Source organism: Electrophorus electricus, chromosome 9 (genome assembly GCF_013358815.1).
Source record: "Electrophorus electricus isolate fEleEle1 chromosome 9, fEleEle1.pri, whole genome shotgun sequence".
NCBI classification, from domain to species: domain Eukaryota; kingdom Metazoa; phylum Chordata; class Actinopteri; order Gymnotiformes; family Gymnotidae; genus Electrophorus; species Electrophorus electricus.
The window spans coordinates 3286359-3308650 of NC_049543.1; the positions used below are offsets into that span (position 1 = coordinate 3286359).

Below are 22292 nucleotides of genomic sequence, written 5' to 3' on the forward strand. Positions count from 1 at the left end.
TGAGCAGTGCATGCATCACCCGCACCTCGTGAAAGGGCCCGGGGTCCGCCCAGTGGTGGCTCTCCGCGTCCTGGAGCAGGCTGGTGGCACACACGTTGATGCAGTAGCCGGTCAGGTGCTCGTGCAGGGCCTCCACCACTTCCTGGCTGCGCTTGACGGGCAGCAGCGTCAGAGACCTGGGGGCGGGGTTTAAGAGGGCGGGGGAGGAGCCATGCATCACCAAGTGATTAATCAGCAAATGGTGCGGATTATGGCCTGCCATTCATTCACTCCCTTTCTTCCTGCTCCTACCTGCCCCGCTCCCCACTTCTCTGAAAACATGAGGCTACACGTGAAAGAACTCTTATCCTCCCCTTTCCTGTCCTTCACCTCCACCCCCCCACCTCCGCACCCCTCGGCTTGGGCAATTTTTTGTGAGCTAACATCTGTTTTCCAACAAACACACGTCCTCTGGTAGATAAATAGTTCTGTCAGGACTCACAGGCTCACGCAGATTCCGCTCCGATTCTTTACAATCCAATTATGGCATTTTAGTATGTCTGGCAACGGCCTGACAGTCTCCCTGGCCCGGGAAAAACCCTACTCTAGACAAACTATAAATCCACAGGCTCCACACAAGCCTCCCTTTCAGCAACACCCTCTCATTTTATGCACAAACATGCAAATTAAACTTTAATTTTCAGGACAGATCTGATTTTGTTTCTTAATGCGCTGTTTTATATTCGCTTTTTTATCATCCGTGGAAACAGGCAAGGTTATATATGGAATTGCGAGGGACAGACTGCTGCGCTGGGACGAGGTTCTGGACGAGGTTCCGGAGTGCGGACGAGTGCAGAGGGCTCCCAGCGGCTCCCTAATCAATACCACACACTGCCGCACGGCCCTCCCGCACCTGTCTGTGTGTTTATCACCTCTCACATATTATATGTCGTATATAAAACACAGACATTCTTTACACTAGCCGTGATATATAACAAATGTAACTTAAGGGGTCGAAACTTTTTTTTTTCCATAGACCATGGTTTATGGGGGGTGGGGGGTGGCAGCCTATAATATTGCCAATATCAAATGTCAATTAGCAAGTGGAGCAAAAATTTAAGAGTTTGTAATGCACCAAAAAATACAGACAAAAGGGTCAGAGGTTAAAAGTCACATTCTTCCGTTGGACAAAAATCAGAACGAACGCTTCACTTGCTGCTTGTCCGTGATGTCGTGCGCGCCATCCACCAACACGCAATGCTGCCACGAGGGAACCCACTGAAGGCTCGCCATCTTCCCACCAAACCATTCGGCATGCAGCGGCAGGTGGTGCGTTTACAGATGCGCGGTTTCCCAAAGTCACGCTCATGCTTGGAGCTGGACGTGAAAAGGGGAAGAGGGCATAGCCAAAATGTCTTAAACACAACGGGCTAAAGCTCCACTGGAACGTGACGGCAGAGTAAGCAGTTTACAGGCACGTCAAATGACTTCATTTCATCCTCAAACAAAGTTATGTGGTTGGACGTCAAGTGCGTCATAAATTTAGAAATTTAATCAGACAGCAGCTGTGAAAAATGGTGATGATATAAAGGTTCTGTGCAGTGCAAATGTATTGATTTATTGATAAAATATCCTCTCCCTTATGCGCCCCGAGTCAGATTGCACTGTGAAGTAGCTCGTTTACACCTAACCCTAACCCTGACCCTGACCCTATTCCTAATCCTATTCCTAATCCTAATTCTAATCCTAATCCTAACCCTAACTGTGAAGGAGCTCGTTTACGCCTAATCCTAATCCTAGCCCTAACCTTAATCCTAATCCTAACCCTAATCCTAGCCCTAACCCTAACCCTAACCCACTTTGAGTTTACCAGGGCGACGGCGTTAGAAGCGGCCGGCCCGCGCGTGTGTGTTCTGCCAAGGGCCTTAACTCACGTGCGGCTGGCTCCCTTAAGATGGCTCTCGTAGTGCGCCACCCTCTGGTGGACGTGCGCACTGCTGGCCAACAGGGCGGCGAGGTTCCTGAGGGGGGCTGAGGCAGGCACCTCCGCTGCTCGCTCCTCCAGCCTAGCCAGGAGTGCGGAGGTCGCACGGCCGCATGCCTCCACGTAGCAGGAGCGGACGGGGAGCAGGGCAGGGTCCTGGCATGCCACGGCCAGGGGGAGAAGGGCGTCTGTCTGCTCTGTCACGTCCGCGCAGAACTGCACAGCAGGAGGTGACGGAGACCTTTCAGAGGGAGCTCAACGTACAATGATATTTAAGACGAATCCGAAAAATGGACACAATCGATTGCTCCTAAACTCTTGGAAGGTTGTGGTCCAGGTTAAAGTTCAAAACTCATCTAGGAGGAACTTCTTCAGGAACTTTTCAAACGCTGTAAACCACTGACAGGGGACAAAGCAAACACTACCAATAAAACATCCAACTTCACTCTCTGAACTCAAAACTTTGCGACTTTAACTGAATAAAGCTCAGTTAAAGGACGAGCACCGCAGTGTGTATCGTGTTAGAGGGACTGAGCCCTGCATGCAGGTGTGCTTGCGAGAGACAGTCCCACCGGTCACCCCTGCTGTGGCATTTGGAAAAAGCAGTAATACTATATCTCATGTTTCCAGGTTTGGACTGGAGACAGGCCCGGAGCCCGGAGTGAGCGCGCGATTCTGAGAACGTGTGCCCGCCTGGTTTGAAACCAGGACCCCTACAGGTTTATCAGCGGCTCGGAGCACACCCGCCTTCCCCCCCCCGCCGCTGGGGCCCCCTTCAACGAAGACGTCACTCCAGATCCTTCCGGAAGAGTCAGAGCAGCCCTGTTCCCTCCCTCCCTCCCTCCTTCACTCCGCTCTCATGTGGTCCTCATTCCGAGCACATCAACATGGATGGCTGATGTGGATCAGGCCTCACCATCGAGTGTTGGCTGCGTGCGCCCGAGTTCGCCGCCAAATTTATTCACCTATAGAAATGAGTTACAACACCGGGCCATTCGAAAGCAGTAAAACATGCGTGTGTCCACCCCACACCCCCAAACCCCCACCCCACCAAGACCCCAATGGGAGTTGCCATGTCCTGAGGCCTTGCCAAACACAGGGAGTACCAGAACACTTTTTAAATGGAAACATCCCCCGGACCATCAGACAGACGGCGGACGAGTGAGAGCGAGAGGTGACATCATGCTACTCCGCTACACATCAGCGCCGGTCTTCCGTAGAACCCCCACCGCCACACACACACACACACACACACACACACGCCACCCCCCAAAGCTCGACGATGGAGCATTTAGGGGGGGGGAGGTCCGCCGTTGTCCCGGACCTGCCGTTTTCCCGGCGGAAGGTGACAAGAACTTCAGAGGTGTCTAGGAGATTTATGGCTTTCCCAAGCCGGACACGCCAGCCTCCAAGCAGCCTGTAACCAGCGCAGATCAAAGATATGGATCCAAACTAGACAGCAACCGCAAGGTTCCTCCTGGGCGAGGCCATAAAACATTTAAGAGCTTCACTCCGTCGCCGAGCTTTTTAACGGGGAGTTTTGAATGACGCTAAATTCCAGGCCCTTACCAGGAGACAGAAGGTTAAGGGCGACGCTGGGCTCAGCATGGGATGGTCAATAACCCAGGTGCGATTCTGGTGTGATAAATAGCCCTCGCCAGCGCTAGAACCGGAGACGCGGGCCGTCCGAACCCAGGTGCAAATGTATGAATATGAATGCGTGAAATATTGATTCCATTACTGCGTTTGCGCGCGCCTGGTCCTGTCACCTGCTCACACACATGTCAAAAATGGGAGGGGGGGGTGGTTAGGAGGGGTCATCTCCGAGTCGTGGACCGGCGGGGAATGCAAATAAATGCAGCAGCTGACCTTTAAGTCAGGGACACTCATTCTGAGGCTCTGACCTACAGGTAAACATGTTGTACAGCTCTTGAGTATGGACAAATTCTGACACGCTGTGATGATGCCATCACAGCGGCGGAATTACGATCAGGCGGCGATGTCGAGAGCTCCGGAGAGGCAGCCACGTTCAGCACCGTTGCGCTGATCACACGGTACCATACGATTCAGCGTCAGGTCACGGAAACCCAGCCGCGCGCATGCTCGCTCGCATGATTCCTTCTGCGGCGTTAAGCATGCTTAACGTGTTCCTGGCAGCTGTGGGAATAGCCGTGGGCTGTGCCTAGTTCGGAGTCCGGTGGTCCGGGGCGGGCCGAGGCATAAACCTCGGGGATGGCCTCAGGCTGGAGAAGAAACAGATGTGTGCAGGTGAAGGAGCAGAGCTATGGCCCTCTAAAGCACGCCAGCTAAGAGACCCAACGATGCCACAGCAGAGAGGCAGGAGATATGGGATAAGGCCTATAGGATATATGACTCCCAGCTGGAAGGTGCTATCGCAGGATCAGAGATCCGGCCTTATCCAAAGCAAGAGTGTGTTGAACTGAGCTATTTGGGATAGAGGGAAGAAACCAGGGGATAGAATGAGATAGAGAAACCTAACATGGTCTCATATGCAGTCTTCCTTTTGATAGTGAAATGCAGTTTCCCTCTAGAGCCACTATCACCCTGCTGAATTGTTACCGTTAGTCCGGCTGTCATCTGAAAAGCAAACCTATCGGTAACTTGCCTTGGCTATCCTCTTGGGCACGTCTCTCTCGAGACCGGGCGGGTGAGAGTCCTGTCCGAGGGGGGTGTGGACCAGGGGGAGGGGCTTGGAGCGGGAGGCGTGCGTGCTCTCCTCCTGCTGTAGAGCGTCTCTGCACACCTCCTCCAGGACCAGCTCGACGGAGCGAGACATTTGAGGAGTGAGCTGGTGAAACGCGGCCCTCCAGTCGAACTCCAAACGTACGGTCTACACACGCGTACGCATGCATGCACGCGTGCACGCACGCACACACACACACACACACACACACACACACACACACACACACACAAATGACCGATTACCAACCAGCACAATTAGCAACGTGGTCTAATGTTCAAGGTCACTCTTTCTAATTGAAAGCATTGAGGCAGTCATGGACCAGGCGCGTCTGTGTTGTGTTTATGTCTTATGCGCTGGCCACAGGGTGGTAGGCTCACCTCTGTCTTAGGGAACAGCCTCTCCGGAGGAGAAGTCCTCCCATCCAGCACAGTTGACTCTATATCAGCCCCAATGTTCTTTAGGAGATCTACACACACACACACACACACACACACACACCATGACAGAGAGAGAGCGAGAGAGCTTAACCTTCATTAACACTCCATTGCAGGTCTAACAATCAGTGGCTGCTCTAAACGATACAAAAAGTAGGAACATAAAAAAATTACAGATTAAAAAAAAAAAAAAGAGACTCGCACCCCTGACTTTCCAACAGTTTACAGCAGTCCGCCGCGAGCATTACACAGAAACACAGTGGATGTAGCATGAACCAGGCCTATCACGGTCACACGCCAAGATAGGAGAGAACTGGTTCCATAACCGCAGGCTGACATATTTAACTCCGCTGTTCTCTTCTCTGCACCAGTGACCTAAAAATGACTGCCATGCCTCGCAGGGAAGAGACGCGGGAGCAGGGAGAAGAGCCGCAATTATTGCAGAGAGGGAGCGGCGTCGAGTCCGAATCGGAGGCAGCGGAGCCGATTCGAACCCCAGATAGCTTCAGCCGTATCCGGGGTAATCCACAGCCGGGTGAAAGGGAGGATAAGTTTGTGGGCATGTGTGTGTCCGTGTGTGTCTGTGCGTGTGTGTAGGCAGCAAATTAAAAGTGCATGCATCAAGACCACATTTTTCTAATCAGAAGCCTTGGTTGTGAGACCCCAGGCGAGGCAATTTAGCTTAACAAGAGCGCTCAGCGCGGTGGGCACTGAAGAGAAGCAGGCTGCTCACATGTCACTCTTTGACCTTTAAGCTCATCTGATGAATTTCTGGTAATTAAGTCATTTGATTGCCTGAATTAATGATTTGGATAACTGCCCTTTAAAGGCTGTTTACTTCTCTGTAAATCGAGGTCTTTTCTGCATGTCTTGTTTTTTAATGTAACCTTTATAGAAATTACTACATGCACCAGTCACTTTCATGGCAAGTGTGTGTGTGTGGGGGGGGGTACCTCAGCTCTTAATTTTCTCAGTGAAGGAAGGGGTGAGTGAGAATGAGTCAAAGACAGAGAGAGAGTCAGAGAATGATCCGGACAGACAGAAACCGCCAGGGCAGAGATTGAGTTATAGCGTATGTATCAGAGTTGGTTTGCCGAACGTGAACCACCACTGTGTCAGATGCACTTGGGGCCACTGACCCTTAGCTCCGACGCTGCAGTCATCCTCCCCAGGGTGGTGGAGGGAGCCCAGGACGGTTGCCAGATCCTCCACGCTTTGCTCCATCTCGAGCAGGGTGGCGGCAAGCTGCGTCAGGCCCCTCAGCTGGCGGGAAGTCAGGAGGACATGCCGCCCTTTTCCTGGAGATTCTGGAGGAGCTGCAGGAGGACACAACGCTCAGGTTATTGCCGCGCCGACGTGTGGACGGTGCGGCTTAAGAGGACCTTACCACGACAACTTCGGCACTTTTGCATGGGTGCAAACCCTAGAGCCAGAGTACCACACACACACACACACACACACACACGCACGCACGCACGCATGCACGCACGCTTTCCGTCTCAGGCTCCCGGCCCCTGAACACCCCTGCTGCTCCACGGGCGAGCACAAACGTTTGCCCTGCGCTTCACGCGCCTGTGACCCCCGTCTCAAACATGGCCTCCCCTCCCTGCGCCTACCGCTGTCTGAGTCCTCAGCCCTCAGGCTGCCCTGCGTCCGCTGAGGTCTTTGGGAGCGGATGGAGGGCAGCAGAACGAGGGGAGACGAGGCCCCGATAGCTGCGCCATTCTTGCCTCTAGATGCTAATGTAATTTTGTCACATTGCTATAACAAATCTAACAATATGGCAACATTCTTATCCCCTTGTTTCCTCCAGCTTAACCAGACATGGGGGGAAATTAGGGATGGCGAGACTATAAATATGTTTACTTGTGCGCAAACACCCTCCCCCACCGTCACACGTCAGTCTGTGTGGAGGATTACCCGACCGTAGAAGTTACTCCCGCAGCGAATCAACGAGTGGCCGCCTCGCAGCAAAATAGTGCGAGTTTGAATGTGTGTGAATGTGCGTGTATGAGGGTTAGCTCGTGTGTGAATGTGTGTATATATGAGGGTTTGCATACGTGTGTGTGTGGGTGTGTATGCGTCTCCAGCACTTCATTAATGGGCCCCAGTGGGAGCAGAGAGCCTATAGACCACTGCATGAGAGATGACTGCACGAATGCACAGAGAGCCACTCTAGACTCCATGAGCTATACATAACGCAACAACACAGCCTCTTCCCTCATGATGGACACTGAAATGCATGCTGCGCTCCACGCTGACCCCGGCACGTGTACCCAGGTATACAACACTCAGATACCACCTCCATCCTCCTTAGAAATTAGAGTGGCCCTGTCATACAACGTGATGTAAACTATGAAAGACCTGGAGTCCATTCAAAAACAACAACAACAACAACACAACAACAACACAACAACAGGTGCAACAACAGTGCATTTCACAAGCTTTAAATGGTTTGCCTAGAAATGCATTTCTTGGAAGGTATCTGGGCTCTCAACAGCCTGGTAGTACTCAGACAATAAGGTATCTAGCTAAAAGGTGTAATCATATACCATTTGATGCACACAAAAAAGGCTTTACAAACTGCTGATTGGTTTAATCCTCCCCCCACACGCCCACCCTGAGTAACACCATCATCATCATGAGAGTGGATAACATCAGAAGGCTATTTTTCATTTCCTGTTATTTCTCTCTTTGCTTTCGACATAATACTGTGTTCCTTAGGTAGCAACCTGAGTGCTATAACACAGCAAAATCCCAGTTCCACGTCCTAATCCCAGATTGGTCTGACTTTCTCTGCCTTTGTCTTTCTCAGTGTGTGTGTGTGTGTGTGTGTGTGTGTGTGTGTGTGTGTGTGTGTGTTTCGCTCCAGCTCTACCCTTGAACCCAGGTCACCTGCGCAGCCGACACTAACTCACACTTACGCCTGGCGTCTCACCTTCATGTTTAATAGCCTGCTGTCAGGCCGCCTCGTCCCGCTCCCGAGCCGCTGTGGCCCGGCTATTTATTGCCCATCCATTAATGGCTTATTAAGCTCATGCTCTCATAGCTAACCATTAGCAGCCTGCACGGGGAAGGATGGCCCGGACTCTGCAGGCATAATGGGGGTTATTACAACATTGCGACGAGGAGGAGGCTAGTGTGCTGCTGGCAGCCAGCCGTGTCATTTACGGTCCGAGGAAAGTGAAGCCAGGGTCACAGCGGGGGGCGTCGGCGGGGCACGGCTCTCCGTGTGGGCGGGAGGTGTAAGAGGCGAGAGAAGACTGGGTGCGGGAGCGGACGAGCCGCCTTCGCGGCGTACTCGCGTCAGGCGAAGGAGCCCGTCGCCGACCGCGGGGGCTGGTTCGTTCGCCAGGTCACCGGTCCCGGCAAAACACCGCCGCGACAGGCCGCAGTACTGCAACCGTAGGCCGCGAGAACTAACCGAAGGCGGTGCGTCTAGACAAGAATTTATTTTTGCATTTAGGGTCTTCAGAAAGCGGGGAAAAACTGTCCTCGCGGGTAAAACTGTATTGTTAAATGACAGTGCACTGTCCCGGCTTAAAGCTCTTTATCATATCCAGAGGGGGAAAAAAAACTAACTAAATAAACAGATGCAATTGTGAATGTAAATATAGGTCCTTTTCCTCGAAGGCACTATCCCAAATTACGCCTTAAACCAACAACAGAATTTGCGTCATGCATCTTTTGACTGACATGTACTACGGAGGGGAGGAGAGAGAGGGAGGGAGAGAGAGAGAGAGAGAGAGAGAGAGAGAGAGCGGCAGTGAAAAATGCAGGAGAAAGCGAAAGAAAAAAAAAAAGAAGAAATGAGATGTGGGGAGGGAGGGAAATCCCAAAACAGTTGTTATTGATTCCAGTGTTTACAGGCAGATAGTTTAGTGCCGTTTACAAAACAGAACAGATGCAGCCAGTGAGCAAAAAGGTAAACAATTGCTGTGTGGCAGGCGGCCAAATCCCAGGTCTGGCGTACTCCACTCTCGCTGAAGTGCTTTTCCCCTTTGGGCTGCACTTACTGCCACTTCATCTGCTCCGCACTTGCTCTCCCATTCTCTCCTTTCATTCGCTCGCACGCACGCACGCACGCAACGCGTCTGGTTGGAGACCGCGCCGTATCCCGCGCTGACCCATGGGGCCGGGCTCTACCTAGCCAGCCCATTAGTGTGGGGAATTGCGTGCGTCTGACATGGACCCTAAAAGCAATTATTAAATGCTTTTCACCAAATGATGCCCAGTCTCTTTGGGGAATGGGCAATCCTGCAATAATTTAGCCAATGATTTTATTTCCGTTCCTCTCCTAGTTCTCTCTCCCTCCCTCCCTCCCTCTCTCTCTCCCTCCCTCTCTCCCTCCCTCTCACTCCCTCTCTCTCCCTTCCTCCCTCCCTCCCTCTCTGAAGCCAGTTGGACCTCTCTGGTCTATTGCTTTTATTAGACCATATTAGGACCAGCTACTCATACCTGTTGTTTTAATCAGAGCAGGAGACAGGAGGGGAGGTTGGCGGGGGGGGTTTGATGGAGCAAGTGAGGGGCCCGATTTCACGCTCACAGCGTAACTGCCGGCGTCACCACGTAACCATGTTACGGTGTTTTTCCATTGTTGTTGCCCCGTGCAACCATGGGGGGAAAAAAAAAAAAGAAAGTGCCACTGACAAGTTTATCGCGCGGTCGGATCAACGGCAGTATCCTCCGCTGACTCCGACTGACACAACAAAGGCAGCTCATCGCGTCGCAGGCTGAGATCCGCACAGATGCAGATGTTAACAGTGGCGCCAGGGGAATGAGGTGACTTCCCTATCAAAGCTGCCTCCTCCCACCATTCCTGTTTTAGTGGGGAGATGGGTCTCCAGAAATCACCGAGCGCAAGGCACGCGTGCTGGGAACGGGAGTCGGGAGCGGGGCACTTGTCAGGATCGCGGTCCTTATTGTGGTTACTGCTGAGGTCAAGGCCTGATTTTGGGACACATGTGAACATTCTAGGTTGAGGGTAGGTGTGTGTGTGTGTGTGTGTGTGTGTGTGTGTGTGTGTGTGTGTGTGTCTACACCCATTACACCCATACACCACACGCACGCACACGCATACAGTCCCCTGCACGTCCAAAGGCTTTGCCCACCTGGGCTGCAGGAGGGACTGATAGATCATCCTGCTGGAACCTTCTTGTCCTGATACATCCATGAAGCGTGGGAACGCAGGCTGCAGCTCCAGCGTGCCCTCACCACGCAGTCCCCCAGGACCGACTCCCACAGTTCAACCTTCATCCCAAACCCCACCCCACCCCACCCACTCATCACACTACCCTCCTTCTCGCTCTCCCACTGTCGCCTTCCACAGCAACCAGTTGAGTGATCCTGAGGGCTCTCCATTCATTAACCACGGCGCACAGCCCTGGCTCTGCTCACAGCCACGCTCGCGTCACAGACAGCCGTGCTGGTAAACAGCTCGGAGACAGCTAAGCCCGTGCCGGACGTGGGCGGGGGTGTGCGGATCGTGGTGCTCGCTGCTCCAAGTGGCATAATTGCACGTGTGCATGCGCCATCACGGCATGGATGATGGTGTGTGTAAACGCGGAGAGCGATACAATTTCCTGAAGTGTGACTTTATTAATCATTAACAAATGTTGTACAAGGGTGTGTGAGAGATTGCACGAGCACATGAACGCCGTGCTGTAGTTAGGGGCCATAGTGAGGGGCTTCTGGAGGGAAGTGTGTGCCCGGCACACTCCGCCCAGGTGACAACACTGAGGACACACACACACACACACACACACACACACACAAACACACACATACACACACATACACACACATACACACACACACACATACACGCACACACACACACACACACACACACACATACACACGCACATACACACACATACACACGCACACACACACACACGCACCCACACACACACACATACACATACACACGCACATACACACACATACACGCACACACACGCACGCACACGCACACACACGCGCACACACGCACCCACACACGCACCCACACACACACACATATACACACACATACACACACACACACACACATACACGCACACATACACACGCACATACACACACATACACACACACACACGCACACACACACACGCGCGCACACACGCACGCGCGCGCGCCTTTTCCCCCTGCGGTCCAGATATGGTGGTAAGGGTTTAAAGTGTGCCATTGCTCCGGATCAGCCAACCTGTGCAACAGACTGGGTTCTCACTCCATTACTTCCAGGAAAGTGTGTGTATGTGCGTGTGTGTGTATGTGTGTGTGTGTGTGAGTGTGCGTGCGTGTGCGTGTGTGAGCGCGCGCGCGGACTAAAAAGAACGAGGGATTAAAAAGCAAAGAAATGAAGGAAGAACACAGGCCTCTTTCTCCCAAATCTGGTGGAGGGGAGACAGCCCAGTGTCAGGCCTCCCCTCCAGGCCCGCAGCTCTGGAGAAGCTGTTAAATGCTTCGGCGCGCTGACGGCCCACCACGGCGGGGCTGGCGGCGCTCCCGCGGGACCCTCGCCTACCGCTCACCCGGACGCACGGCCCACCTGGAAAGATGAGCGCAACCGTGCCATCTCTCCACACAAAGAGCAGGAAAAAAAAACACCCAAAAAATAGCGCCGCGTGTCCGATTCATGTGTAGGATTAGCCGCGTGGCTAGATTAGCGTCAACGTTAGCAAGCGCCCGCCAGGACAGAAATGACCGGGGTCTTTCATAACACTTTACTCGCCCCGATAAAGGAAAGTGGCTGTGGGGTGATCGCCAAGGCGACGAGCGGGTAAATGACTGTGAACGGTGCTCATTAAAATTCTCTAATAGTACAATAACAGTTTTAATCTTTGAAGAGTGCCTCCAGGCACGTGTCGTAATCTCGCGCTCGCACTTAGCGCAGCCGATCGTCCACGTTAGCGCGCGCTCCAACACCACGGCCCGTGTGTGTGTGTGTGTGTGTGTGTGTGTGTGTGTGTGTGTGTGAGTGTGTGAGAGAGAGAGAGACAAAGGTGTGCGGAGCTAGTGTAACAAGCAGATTCACTTAAGTGAAGGAATTTGAAGAATATGGGATAGCAGTGCATTCTCTAAGCAAATTACTGAAAAATACGTAATATTAAAAACTTTAGTCCAAGGAGCCCAATTTTTTTTCTCCTTTTTACAGTTAGAAATTCTGATACAGATGTGATACAGCCAAATAAAACCACATGCCTGCTAAATTCAAGTAGCTCACCACACTCGTACCCATAATGCACTGCAGCAGCCATCTATAGCCAGTAGGGAGTGCAGATGGAACCCACCGACTGCTGAAGTCTTGCTGGCGCTCTTGAGCCCCTTCTCGCTGAGTGCGGCGTTATTCTGTGCCAACTCTACCTCCGTCTCCATGAAGGACACCAGCTCCTGCATGGCGGGGCCCAGGTAAGCCCCGTTCAGGAAAGCCACGATTTCCCGCGGCTCCGCTAGCCTGTTAAGGACGCGGACCTCCTCAGCAAGCATGGCGCGGAAAGTGGGGCTGACGGCCTGGAAGTGCTGAGCCAGGCCGTCGAAACCCCGCCTGTCGTGGCCACTCCCCCGGCCCAAAGCGCAGGCGCCGTTCCCGCGGATTAGGCCGCGAACCGCCTTGCTCTGCAGGGCCTGGTACTTGGCAAGAACCTCCTTTTTGGGGAGCAGGAACACGAGCTTCTGGAGGACGTGGCTTTTCTCGGGAGCCCCACGGACCGCCACGGGCCCCTCGGAGGACTCGGCAGGCGCCACCGCCGCTGCGGTCTGCAGCTTGCCCAGTAGATGGCGCTGTAGCAGGCGCCGGATGTCGTCCCAAGTGTCTTGAACCTCCAGGGCGAGGTCATCCCGCACGGAGCAGAGTGTGGGAGCAGGTGCACGGCCCTGCTCCGACAGTGGCCTTGAGCAGGGGAAGGCCACGCCACACTGAGACGAGACGCTCAGCAGCAAATGTAGAATGGCCTCCTCGCAAGCCTCCTGGGCCTTCAGCAGGTGGAGCTGCTCAAAGAAAATCGTGACCCAAACGTAAGAATGCGAGGCAAGAATAAGGACATTATTCAGTTACAGGGTTTTGGAAGACTTTTATTATGAAGTGCGATAATTGCATGTACTCTAAGGTTAACATGGCACTGCTGAGTCAGCGTAATGGGTTGGAAATGTTACCAGCGCTCTGAGGAAGTCCCGCAGCTCATGGCGGCTGGTAGAGACGGGGTGCAGGGAGCCCAGGTTACCCGGACTGAACCGCTGGAGACATTCTTCAGGACTGAGCACCTTCTCTCCTCCCAAGACCCCGCCGATCTTCCTCTGCAGGTCCTGCAGGTTCTGCTCAATACTACATAAAACACACACACACACACACACACACACAAGGGTTTTAGTCTTGGCATACAGCTCTCCACCCTTCAAACCGTAGCCCTGATCAAACCCCATCAGCTCTAATGAACACAGAGGTCAGTGTATTTGCAGTCGGTGAGTGTACGCATGTGTGCGCATGCATCCGTGTGTGTGTGTGTGTGTGTGTGTGTGTTCTGAGGATTTTGATACAGACTGGCAAAAAACGGCCCATTGATCTCTTTCATCAACCCAGCGACAAACTAAACTTCGCCATAACCACGCAGCCTCAGCACTTCTGTCTGAAGCTTACGTGATAAAATTAGACATGACATGCTCCAAGTCGCCCTCGCACACACACACACGCACACGTGTGCCCAGACGCTTCATTGCAATGCGGCGCGCGTCGGCGTGAGAGGCGGAGGCTGTCGGCCCGGCCCGCCTCAGGGCTCGTAAACGCTCGGCCGTAAACGCAGTGCAGCACGCCCGGCCAGATGCCTTTCAACGGCCGCGCATTAAATACCATTTCAAAGTGTCGTGCTTTTTATCTTGGAAGGGAAGCATAACAAACAAAGTGGCGTTAATTTTAACGGTGAACGCCCACGGTAAACTGCGGCGACGGCGAGCTGCGTCGGCCTCCGCTCCCTACGCCGGCTCCGCCGCCCGCCCGCCCGCCCGCGGCAGCCTGGCAAATGGGCCTCGCCGCGCCGTAAAGAGGAAATGTGCGCGGGGGCGAGAGCGGCAGGGACAGACTGCGCTGCAGCAGCGATTCTTCCTGTTCGGGCCTTTAATGTACGGCCCACAGCTCGCCGTAAAACGGCTCCGGCTAACGGCCGTAAACTGCCTGGTCTTACCGGCTGTGGACGCGACCTGCGGATTTGCGCGTGTGACCAGGCTGCAGGGCTTTGCTGTGATGAGCTGGCGGTTCTTGCTGGTCTAAGCCTGTGAGCTACATGAAGACCAGATTCTCCACTGCGGACGTCTTCAGATTCACCCTTGTTGGAGAACTGTTTTTTTTTTTTTTTTTTTTGCTTTCTTTAAGAGCTTGAATGAGAGAATGTACTGCATGTTGCTTCTTGAAACAAATTCACATCGATTACATTCCCTTGTCAGGATTTGGAATACGCCCTTGTCAGGAAACGACATGCCATTTAAGTCTTGTGTGAAAAACTGTTAACTTAAGGACATCACTCTTGTTTAAACACTAGTAGACACCAGTTAATCGCGGTCGTCTTTTTAAGCATAAAGGGAGAGGTGTGCGCTGGGTGCGTTTACGGCGGCTCGTAAAGCAGAATTTGTGCACGGCTGTGTTGGGCACGACCAGAGAACTCCACTCCAACAGCCGGGCGGAAACGAGCCTCCATCTGTGGCCCCCCACAGCCCCAGTGCTCCATAAACCTCCCAACTCACACCCACACCCACACCCACACCCTCATCCTCCTGCCACAGTTGTCTGTCAGAGTCACACACACACACACACACACACACACACACGCTCGGGGCTGCGGCGGAGGCGATCTTGTTCTGGGCGTGGCTGGCGTCTATGTCACTCCGAGGGCACCCTGGCCTGCTGCCCGTCTGGGACTCTCGGTTAGGAACAGGCTGTGGTGCTGGGGTCAGGCTCCAAATGTGAGAACACCAGGAGAACACAGCGGCAAACCCGGGCGAAAGATGCATTTCCTAGGTTTTCTTAAAGAAACATTTAACTCTTCAACTCCATGGACATGGCAGTCCAGACGTCTTTTAGCTTTAGTGTCAGTTCACATGCAGTAAACAAACAAAAATAATAGTTAATGAATAATAAAGCGTAATAATATAATACAATAATATATAACTAAACAATAAGCCAGCGGTTTCAAATAGTTAAAATACTGATATCAGTGCATCAAAGAAATCTAAATCTAAACAATATTAAAAATGTGCAGACAGAAATTGTTGTATATAAGCTTGTGTCAATTACATTGGTTCCTCTTTACGCTTTCACTCTCTCTCCCACACACACACACACACACACACACAGAATCTCTCTCTCTCACACACTCTCTCTAACACCTTTGCTTCTTAGGTTTCTTCTACTTGCCATCCGCTCTTCTGTAGGATCTCATGTTCGATTAAAGGTGTGTGTGTGTGTGTGTGTGTGTGTGTGAGGCGGCCAGCTCTATCACAGGCAGCCTTTCCACGTTACCCCAGCGTATGACCTCTCCAGCACACGACAGCTAACAACCTACAGATCAGTCCGGCCTGCGGGATTAACACCGCCTCGTCTGGCCCACGGCGCAGGAAGAGGGCAGGCTTGGGAGAAAACAAGACAGCCAGACAATACCTCAGCAAACACACCGGGAGGGAAGACCAGAAAAGAAAGGATGGAACGGGTCGGAAAACGGAGGTCGAACAAAAGGAGCGGCAGAACTCCTCGCAGCCAAACAAAAGAGAGCGAGGACGAGAGAGGAAAGGTTGGCTTAAGCCTCATCCCCTGCTCGCTCCGTGTGCCAATCATGCCCCCGGAAACTGTAGTTGTGTCTCAGCTGCAAGCAGAGTAGACATAACAATCCAGAGAGGGAGAGGGAGAGAGAGAGAGAGAGAGAGAGAGAGAGAGAGAGAGAGAGAGAGAGACAGAGAGAGAGAGAGAGAGAGAGAGAGAGAGAGAGAGAGAGAGAGAGTGAGAGAGAGAGAGAGAGACAGAGAGAGAGAGAGAGAGAGAGAGAGAGAGAGACAGAGAGAGAGAGAGAGAGACAGAGAGAGAGAGAGAGAGAGACAGAGAGAGAGAGAGAGACAGAGAGAGAGAGAGAGAGAGAGACAGAGAGAGAGAGAGAGAGAGAGAGAGAGAGAGAGAGAGAAAAGCAATGGGAGTCTTATTAGATATGATGGCACGTTTCACAGCTCTCTGCCTTTCAGAAACCCAATCCACTGATTAGTCAGCGCTTTGACGTTATCTTAAGTTCCTTGTCAAAATTAATTTAGTGTGGGTGGGCTGCAGCCCTGTCGTGCTCCAGCAGACACAGGGAGAGGAGAGGAGGTTGGGGGGGGGAGAAAGATCCCTTTCAAATAAGCTCCAGCTTCAGGGAGCGCCCAACCATGCGGCCGGGAAACAAGCAACCTATCAGGACGTTATCAAAGAGGCCCCTGTCTCTGCTCCGTGCCCAGGGAGAGTGCGGGGCCCTGACAGGGGATACCGTCGACCCCCCCCCCCCCCGATCCACCATACTTAGCACGCTCAAGCACCAGGCCCCGCCGGTCACCGCTCAGGACATGCGGCACCTGCGCCGACGCGTACGCCAGCACACACGTGCGCGACGTGGCACGCCGCCACAGATATCTGCTGGAAGCCGTTTCCCGGCCATGTGTAACGTGGTGTCCGGTCTCCAGTGAGCAGGCCCGGGCTGACGCTCCTCCCTACCGGTGCCCTCCCACCTCCGTACCCTATGAGATAACAGCGTTTCGGTTATCTTAATCTCCTCCAATCTGGGGGCAGCTCTTGGGCAAATCTCGGACATCCTAGACGTGGAAGCAGACGCCGGCCAGGAGACGGAGACAGGTTAGAGCTCAGCACAGAGGCGGGCGGTGAACTGTCGATCTCCCTCCCTCCCTCCCTCCATCCATCTCTCCCTCTCTCCATCTCCTTCTTCCCCTCCTCTTTCTCTGCGCTGCGACTGGATTAGGTAGCAGGTGTAACACACCGCTCGGGCCCACCCTGGTGGAGGTCACTAAGAAGGCCACTACAGTGGTCCGCCTCTGTCCGGATCACCATGGATGAAGCCAAGGCTCACTGGCCACTGGAGGATGCGTGCCACTTCACTGCTTTTCTCTCTCTCTCTCTCTCCCTCTTTCACTCCCCATCTTCTGCTCTACCCCCCCCACCTCCCTACCTCCGTACCTCCCTCTCCCCATCTCGCTCTTTCTTTTCCACAATTCCCCATTATCCAGGTTCTTTGTTCCTGTAATGCTTCTCCATTTCCCATCTCTTCCCCGGAACACAAAATAACCCTTTAAACCTCGGAAAGGCAGAGGAAACCACCCTGGACTTGGGTAATAATCCCTGAATTACCCACCCAAGGGTTTTCGTTTCAAGATGTGAAACCTTCAATTATTACTTGGTCATTTGAAGCAGCATGGACAGGCTGGATGGACAGGGAGGAGACAGCGGTAGTAATGGCAAAACACGGATGGCGTGGGGGGGGGGTCCTCCAACACACATAAAGGATAAAAGTAAGACACCGATAGGTTTTCTCTCCTTTAACGGAGAGGCCCACCAGAGTGCCTGTGAGAGGGAGGTGTGGAGGAGAGAAAGAGGGTTACGAGTGTGTGTGTGTGTGTGTGTGTGTGTGTGTGTGTGTGTGAGTGAGTGTGTGAGAGTGTGTGTGTGTGTGTGCAAGTGTGTGTGTGCATGTGTGTGTGCGTGCGTGTGCATGTGTGTGAGTGTGTGTGTGTGACTGTGTGTGTGTGAGAGTGTGAGTGTGTGTGTGTGTATGTGTGTGAGTGTGAGTGTGTGTGTGAGTGAGTGTGTGAGAGTGTGTGTGTGTGCAAGTGTGTGTGTGCATGTGTGTGTGCGTGCGTGTGTGTGAGTGTGTGTATGTGTGAGTGTGTGTGTGTGTGTGAGTGTGTGTGAGAGTGTGTGCAAGTGTGTGTGTGCATGTTTGTGCGTGCGTGCGTGCGTGTGTGTGTGTGTGTGTGTGTGAGATTCATCTGCTGCGCGTGGTGCTCTTCGTGTGCAAAGGCGGAGAATAAAACCACCCTTCATTCAGGGGCCTCACTTCAATATGTCCTTCAGTCAAAACAAAGCGTCAGTGTCTGATCAAGAGAGCGAAGCCTTTAGCAGTGCAGGGAGGGAGGGAGGGGGAGAGAGAGAGAGAGAGAGAGAGAGTGAGAGAGAGAGAGAGAGTGAGAGAGAGAGAGTGAGAACCAGCGAGTGGTCTGGAAGCACGTGCGTATTCAAGGCAACGTGTTTGAGTTTATTGATTTCAGATGAAGTGGCCCAGTATTCATGCAGCCTCAATTAATCATCTGGACTCAATGTTAATACTATTCTAGCACAGAAAAAAGGAAACACACACACACACAACAGGTTACATCAAATCTGGGCTGAAGAGTAAAGCACCGCAGAACGCAGGAGTTCAAGAGGGGGTCCTTTCAAAACACAGGGCCTGCCGGGACCTGTAGCCCAGATGACATGTCCCCACACTGCTGTGTGTTAAAGCCCTTGGGCTGTGCATTGAGTAAACTGATATACTACTACTGAAAGAAAATAAACCCTCAAAATAAAAACTGATGCAGAAAGCTGAAAATAGGGGATGTTTGAAATAATAAAAAGGTCACTCAAGGCATGGACCACCTGGTTGAGCTGGATTACGGCGCTGGATTAGGGCTGGATCTGAAGTCTATGGGGTGGTAGACATCCAGCAGCAGAGCTGGACAGCCCTACTCTAGGACCTCAATTTCACGTTGAAGTGCCTCAGCACCTTCAAAAGAGAAAGTCTGTAGCTGATAGGACAAAGGAACCGGGCATGTGACTATGTGACTCCGCCCACCCCCTCACCTGCAGGCGTTGAGTCTCAGTTTCTCTTCCGTGTCTTGGATGAAGACCTGGAGGTCAACCTCACTTGGCAAGCCTGAGCTCAGCATCTCCAAGAAGGTGTGGTCACACAGACAGTCAGGCCACGCCATCACACTGCCTGGAAAGATGGAGAGAACCTTAGGTAGAGAGAACCTTCACAAACGCATTCACACACACACACACACGTGCTCTCTCTTATACCGTATCTGTTAAAAGGATTTTAAAAGTGAAAGTGATTAGTTTGTCAATTAATTGCGATGACACTTTTATTAGTGATTGTGAAAAGGAAACTTTCCCGTATACATGCTTTCCTGATTTTGGTGGCTATTTTAAAATTTGTTTGTGGCTGTTAAAATAATTGAATATACAGTTTATATCAGCTCAACTCAAACTTTTGAGCAAGCTGAGCTTCTTGTTCTACGGCTGGAGAAAAAAAAATGTATTTACCTGACTTGCTATCTTAAAAAAAACACTTCAAGAAAAGCACCCCTGTCTTAAAAGTCACTGAAGCTGAAAGAGCAGTTTAGATATTATGTCTACTGCATCTGTAATGACACAGACCTGGAGAAAGCGCAGCCGAGAAGCAAACTGCTTTAGAATGTAATACCACGTCTGCTTATGTACAGTACTTGTCTGAATGACACCCACTCCAGCAAGGCCTGGATGTTGATGAAACGCGTCTCCAGGCACGCAACAAGCGCCAGCGGAGATGCCATGATTTGATTTGGCCGCCGACGAGATCCTTATCCGGAGGCACACGTCAAGGCCACCTGAACTGCGGTTATCGTGTCCTCCAAGACGCCTCAACCTGCTCTTCTCAATCTTCTCAGCCTGGGAGGAGTGCTGTTCAATTTCCAGCCGGGCTCAGCTGTAATAAACGCACGTCTAAAACACAGGCGGGCCCGCCCGGCTGGCAACACGCTGCTCGTCCTTACTTTAAATAAACAATCAATCTGCTCTCCCATACGTGCGCCTTCGTGTTCGCCGCTCGTGCAAAGCGCAAGCCCAGGATATGGGGGGGGGGGGTATGGGGGCAGTACAGAGGGCATCATCATGAGTCAAGTGGAGTATAATGGAGAATGTCAGTGTCAATTTAGCTTTTCTGACACTGCTTTCCCCTCCATGATTTTAATAATCCCTGTCAAACTCCAAACAGCCCATGCTACCTCCCCGACATGGCGCTCCTTTTTCCGTACGCAGACAGAAATCTCCGCGTTAATTTAACCCGCACAAAGAGAGCCGACCAGCCGGACAAATATTATTTCCCTCACTTGACAGATTCCACAGTTAAGCTTGAGCTTTATTATTTTCCAAACTCCATTCCAGGACCGAACTCATTTCCCGGTGTCTGCTGGGGAGAGAGAGAGACTTCAGGAGCGACTCCTCGTGAGGTTCTCCTGTCCTGGGATTAGGAACTCCACAGTGTAATTACACTGGGACTGAGTGTGTGTGTGTGTGTGTGTGTGTAGCCTGAGTTACAAAGCGAGCTGCGCATCATCGCCAGTGTGTGATCCACATGAGAGTTCTGGAGAGAGTGTCAGGCTGAGCCTGTCACCACACAGGGCCTAATTAGGGAGATGCAGCCTCCATCTTCTTTGTCTTGTTAGCTATTTTGAACTCAGATGCTGTGGAGGTTGTGGAGCCCCACAGTCATTCAGGGAGCTGCCACAGGAGAGAGAGACAGAGCTGGAACTCAGAGTAAGTGTGTGTGAGAGAGAGAGAGAGAGAGAGAGAGAGAGAGAGAGAGAGAGAGAGAGAGAGAGAGAGAGAGAGAGAGAGAGAGAGAGACTGAGCTGGAACTTGGTGTACATGTAAAAGAGAGAAAGAGAGAGAGAGACAGAGCTGGAACTCAGAGTAAGTGTGTGTGAGAGAGAGAGAGAGAGAGAGAGAGAGAGAGAGAGAGAGAGACTGAGCTGGAACTTGGTGTACATGTAAAAGAGAGAAAGAGAGAGAGAGACAGAGCTGGAACTCAGAGTAAGTGTGTGAGAGAGAGAGAGAGAGAGAGAGAGAGAGAGAGACTGAGCTGGAACTTGGTGTACATGTAAAAGAGAGAAAGAGAGAGGGAGACTGAGCTGGAACTCAGTGTGTGTGTGTGTGTGAGAGAGAGAGAGAGAGAGAGAGAGAGAGAGAGAGAGAGAGAGAGAGAGAGAGAGAGAGAGAGAGAGAAAATGGAGCAGATGTATTCTCTCAGCACTTCAAATAAAACTACCATGTCTGTACCGACCCTCTCAAGACAGGAGGAGGTGTGAACTATTTAGAGTCGAGTGCATCTGTCGACATTTTAAAAAGTCCTCGGACACGTTCGGTGAAAAGCGAATACCCTAAAAGAGAAGGCCTTTACTTTAAAGAAAACATTGCAATTTAAACAAGCACAGATTTCACCTTCAAATATTTGTAGCTGTAGGCTCTTGTTTGCATTTGGCTGACGCTTTTACCCAAAGCGACTTACAATTATGACTGAGTGCAACTTGAGGGTTAAGGGTCTTGCTCAGGGGCCCAGCAGTGGCAACTTGGCAGCGGTGGGGCTTGAACCGGCAACCTTCCGATTACATGTCAAGTACCTTAACCACTGAGCTACCACTCCCCTTTGCAGTTTCTGCTCAATTCCCCCAACCTGTTATTTTCAAACAAATTGAGGCTGTAGAATTAGGGTATGGCAGGGTATAGGGTATAGCACATGCTGCTATGCGATACTGTTGGCTGGGAGACCACTCCTCACCCAGCTGGGACATGTTTAAATGTCCTAGTGCACTGCTGTGACTGCTACTCCCAGACCAGCACAACAGCCCCTAAATGCCACTACACCGCTGGGCTGAAAGCAGACCTAAATAATAGTTCGTAAGCAAGGGGTCCTGTTGTCAAAAACCACTGATGAATGGGACCGTAAGTGGCAATCTGTGTTTGAAAGCAAATAGGCTACAGATTGTAACTTTACACCTACAGGATATGCACCTGTAGGATAGGTGTACCTCATAAAACCGGTGGGTGTAGGTGTTTGATAATACACTACAGCATTAGCAGTCAAAATGAGTAACGCATTATAAAACCTAAGCCTCAGTATACATTTGTAGATCGCATACACTTTAAACAAGGTTTTATGACAGAGTAAAGGGAAATTTGGGATTGCAGCTATATGGTTAGCCATGGTAGGGCCACCCCAAATCTGTGCTTCACATACACATGGTTACCATGTTACCAGCACAGCTGCACTGATTTCCCTTTAAGTTAGTACAAATAAATCTTAAATAATATTCATAAGAGGAATAACCCATGTTTTCGCATTTTTATCACTCCCAAGTGTAGATAATA

The 22292-nt window shown here is 51.8% G+C and overlaps 1 protein-coding gene across 5 annotated transcripts in view; it reads right to left on the reverse strand.

The window, feature by feature from the left end:
* The window catches only part of kiaa0825 (KIAA0825 ortholog), an 86031-nt gene that overhangs the window by 62300 nt on the left and 1439 nt on the right, over positions 1-22292 (reverse strand). For 4 of the 5 annotated variants that reach the window (XM_035530222.1, XM_035530219.1, XM_035530220.1 and 1 more), the window contains exons 3-10: positions 18966-19101; positions 13265-13433; positions 12403-13099; positions 6244-6420; positions 5048-5136; positions 4590-4814; positions 1914-2179; positions 26-176 (exon numbers count right to left, since the gene is read on the reverse strand). In XM_035530222.1, coding sequence (XP_035386115.1) covers positions 26-176; positions 1914-2179; positions 4590-4814; positions 5048-5136; positions 6244-6420; positions 12403-13099; positions 13265-13433; positions 18966-19093 — 1902 coding nt within the window. In that variant the 5' untranslated portion in view covers positions 19094-19101. The remainder of the gene's footprint in view (positions 1-25; positions 177-1913; positions 2180-4589; positions 4815-5047; positions 5137-6243; positions 6421-12402; positions 13100-13264; positions 13434-18965; positions 19102-22292) is intronic. The other variant, XM_035530221.1, reaches the window with a different exon arrangement.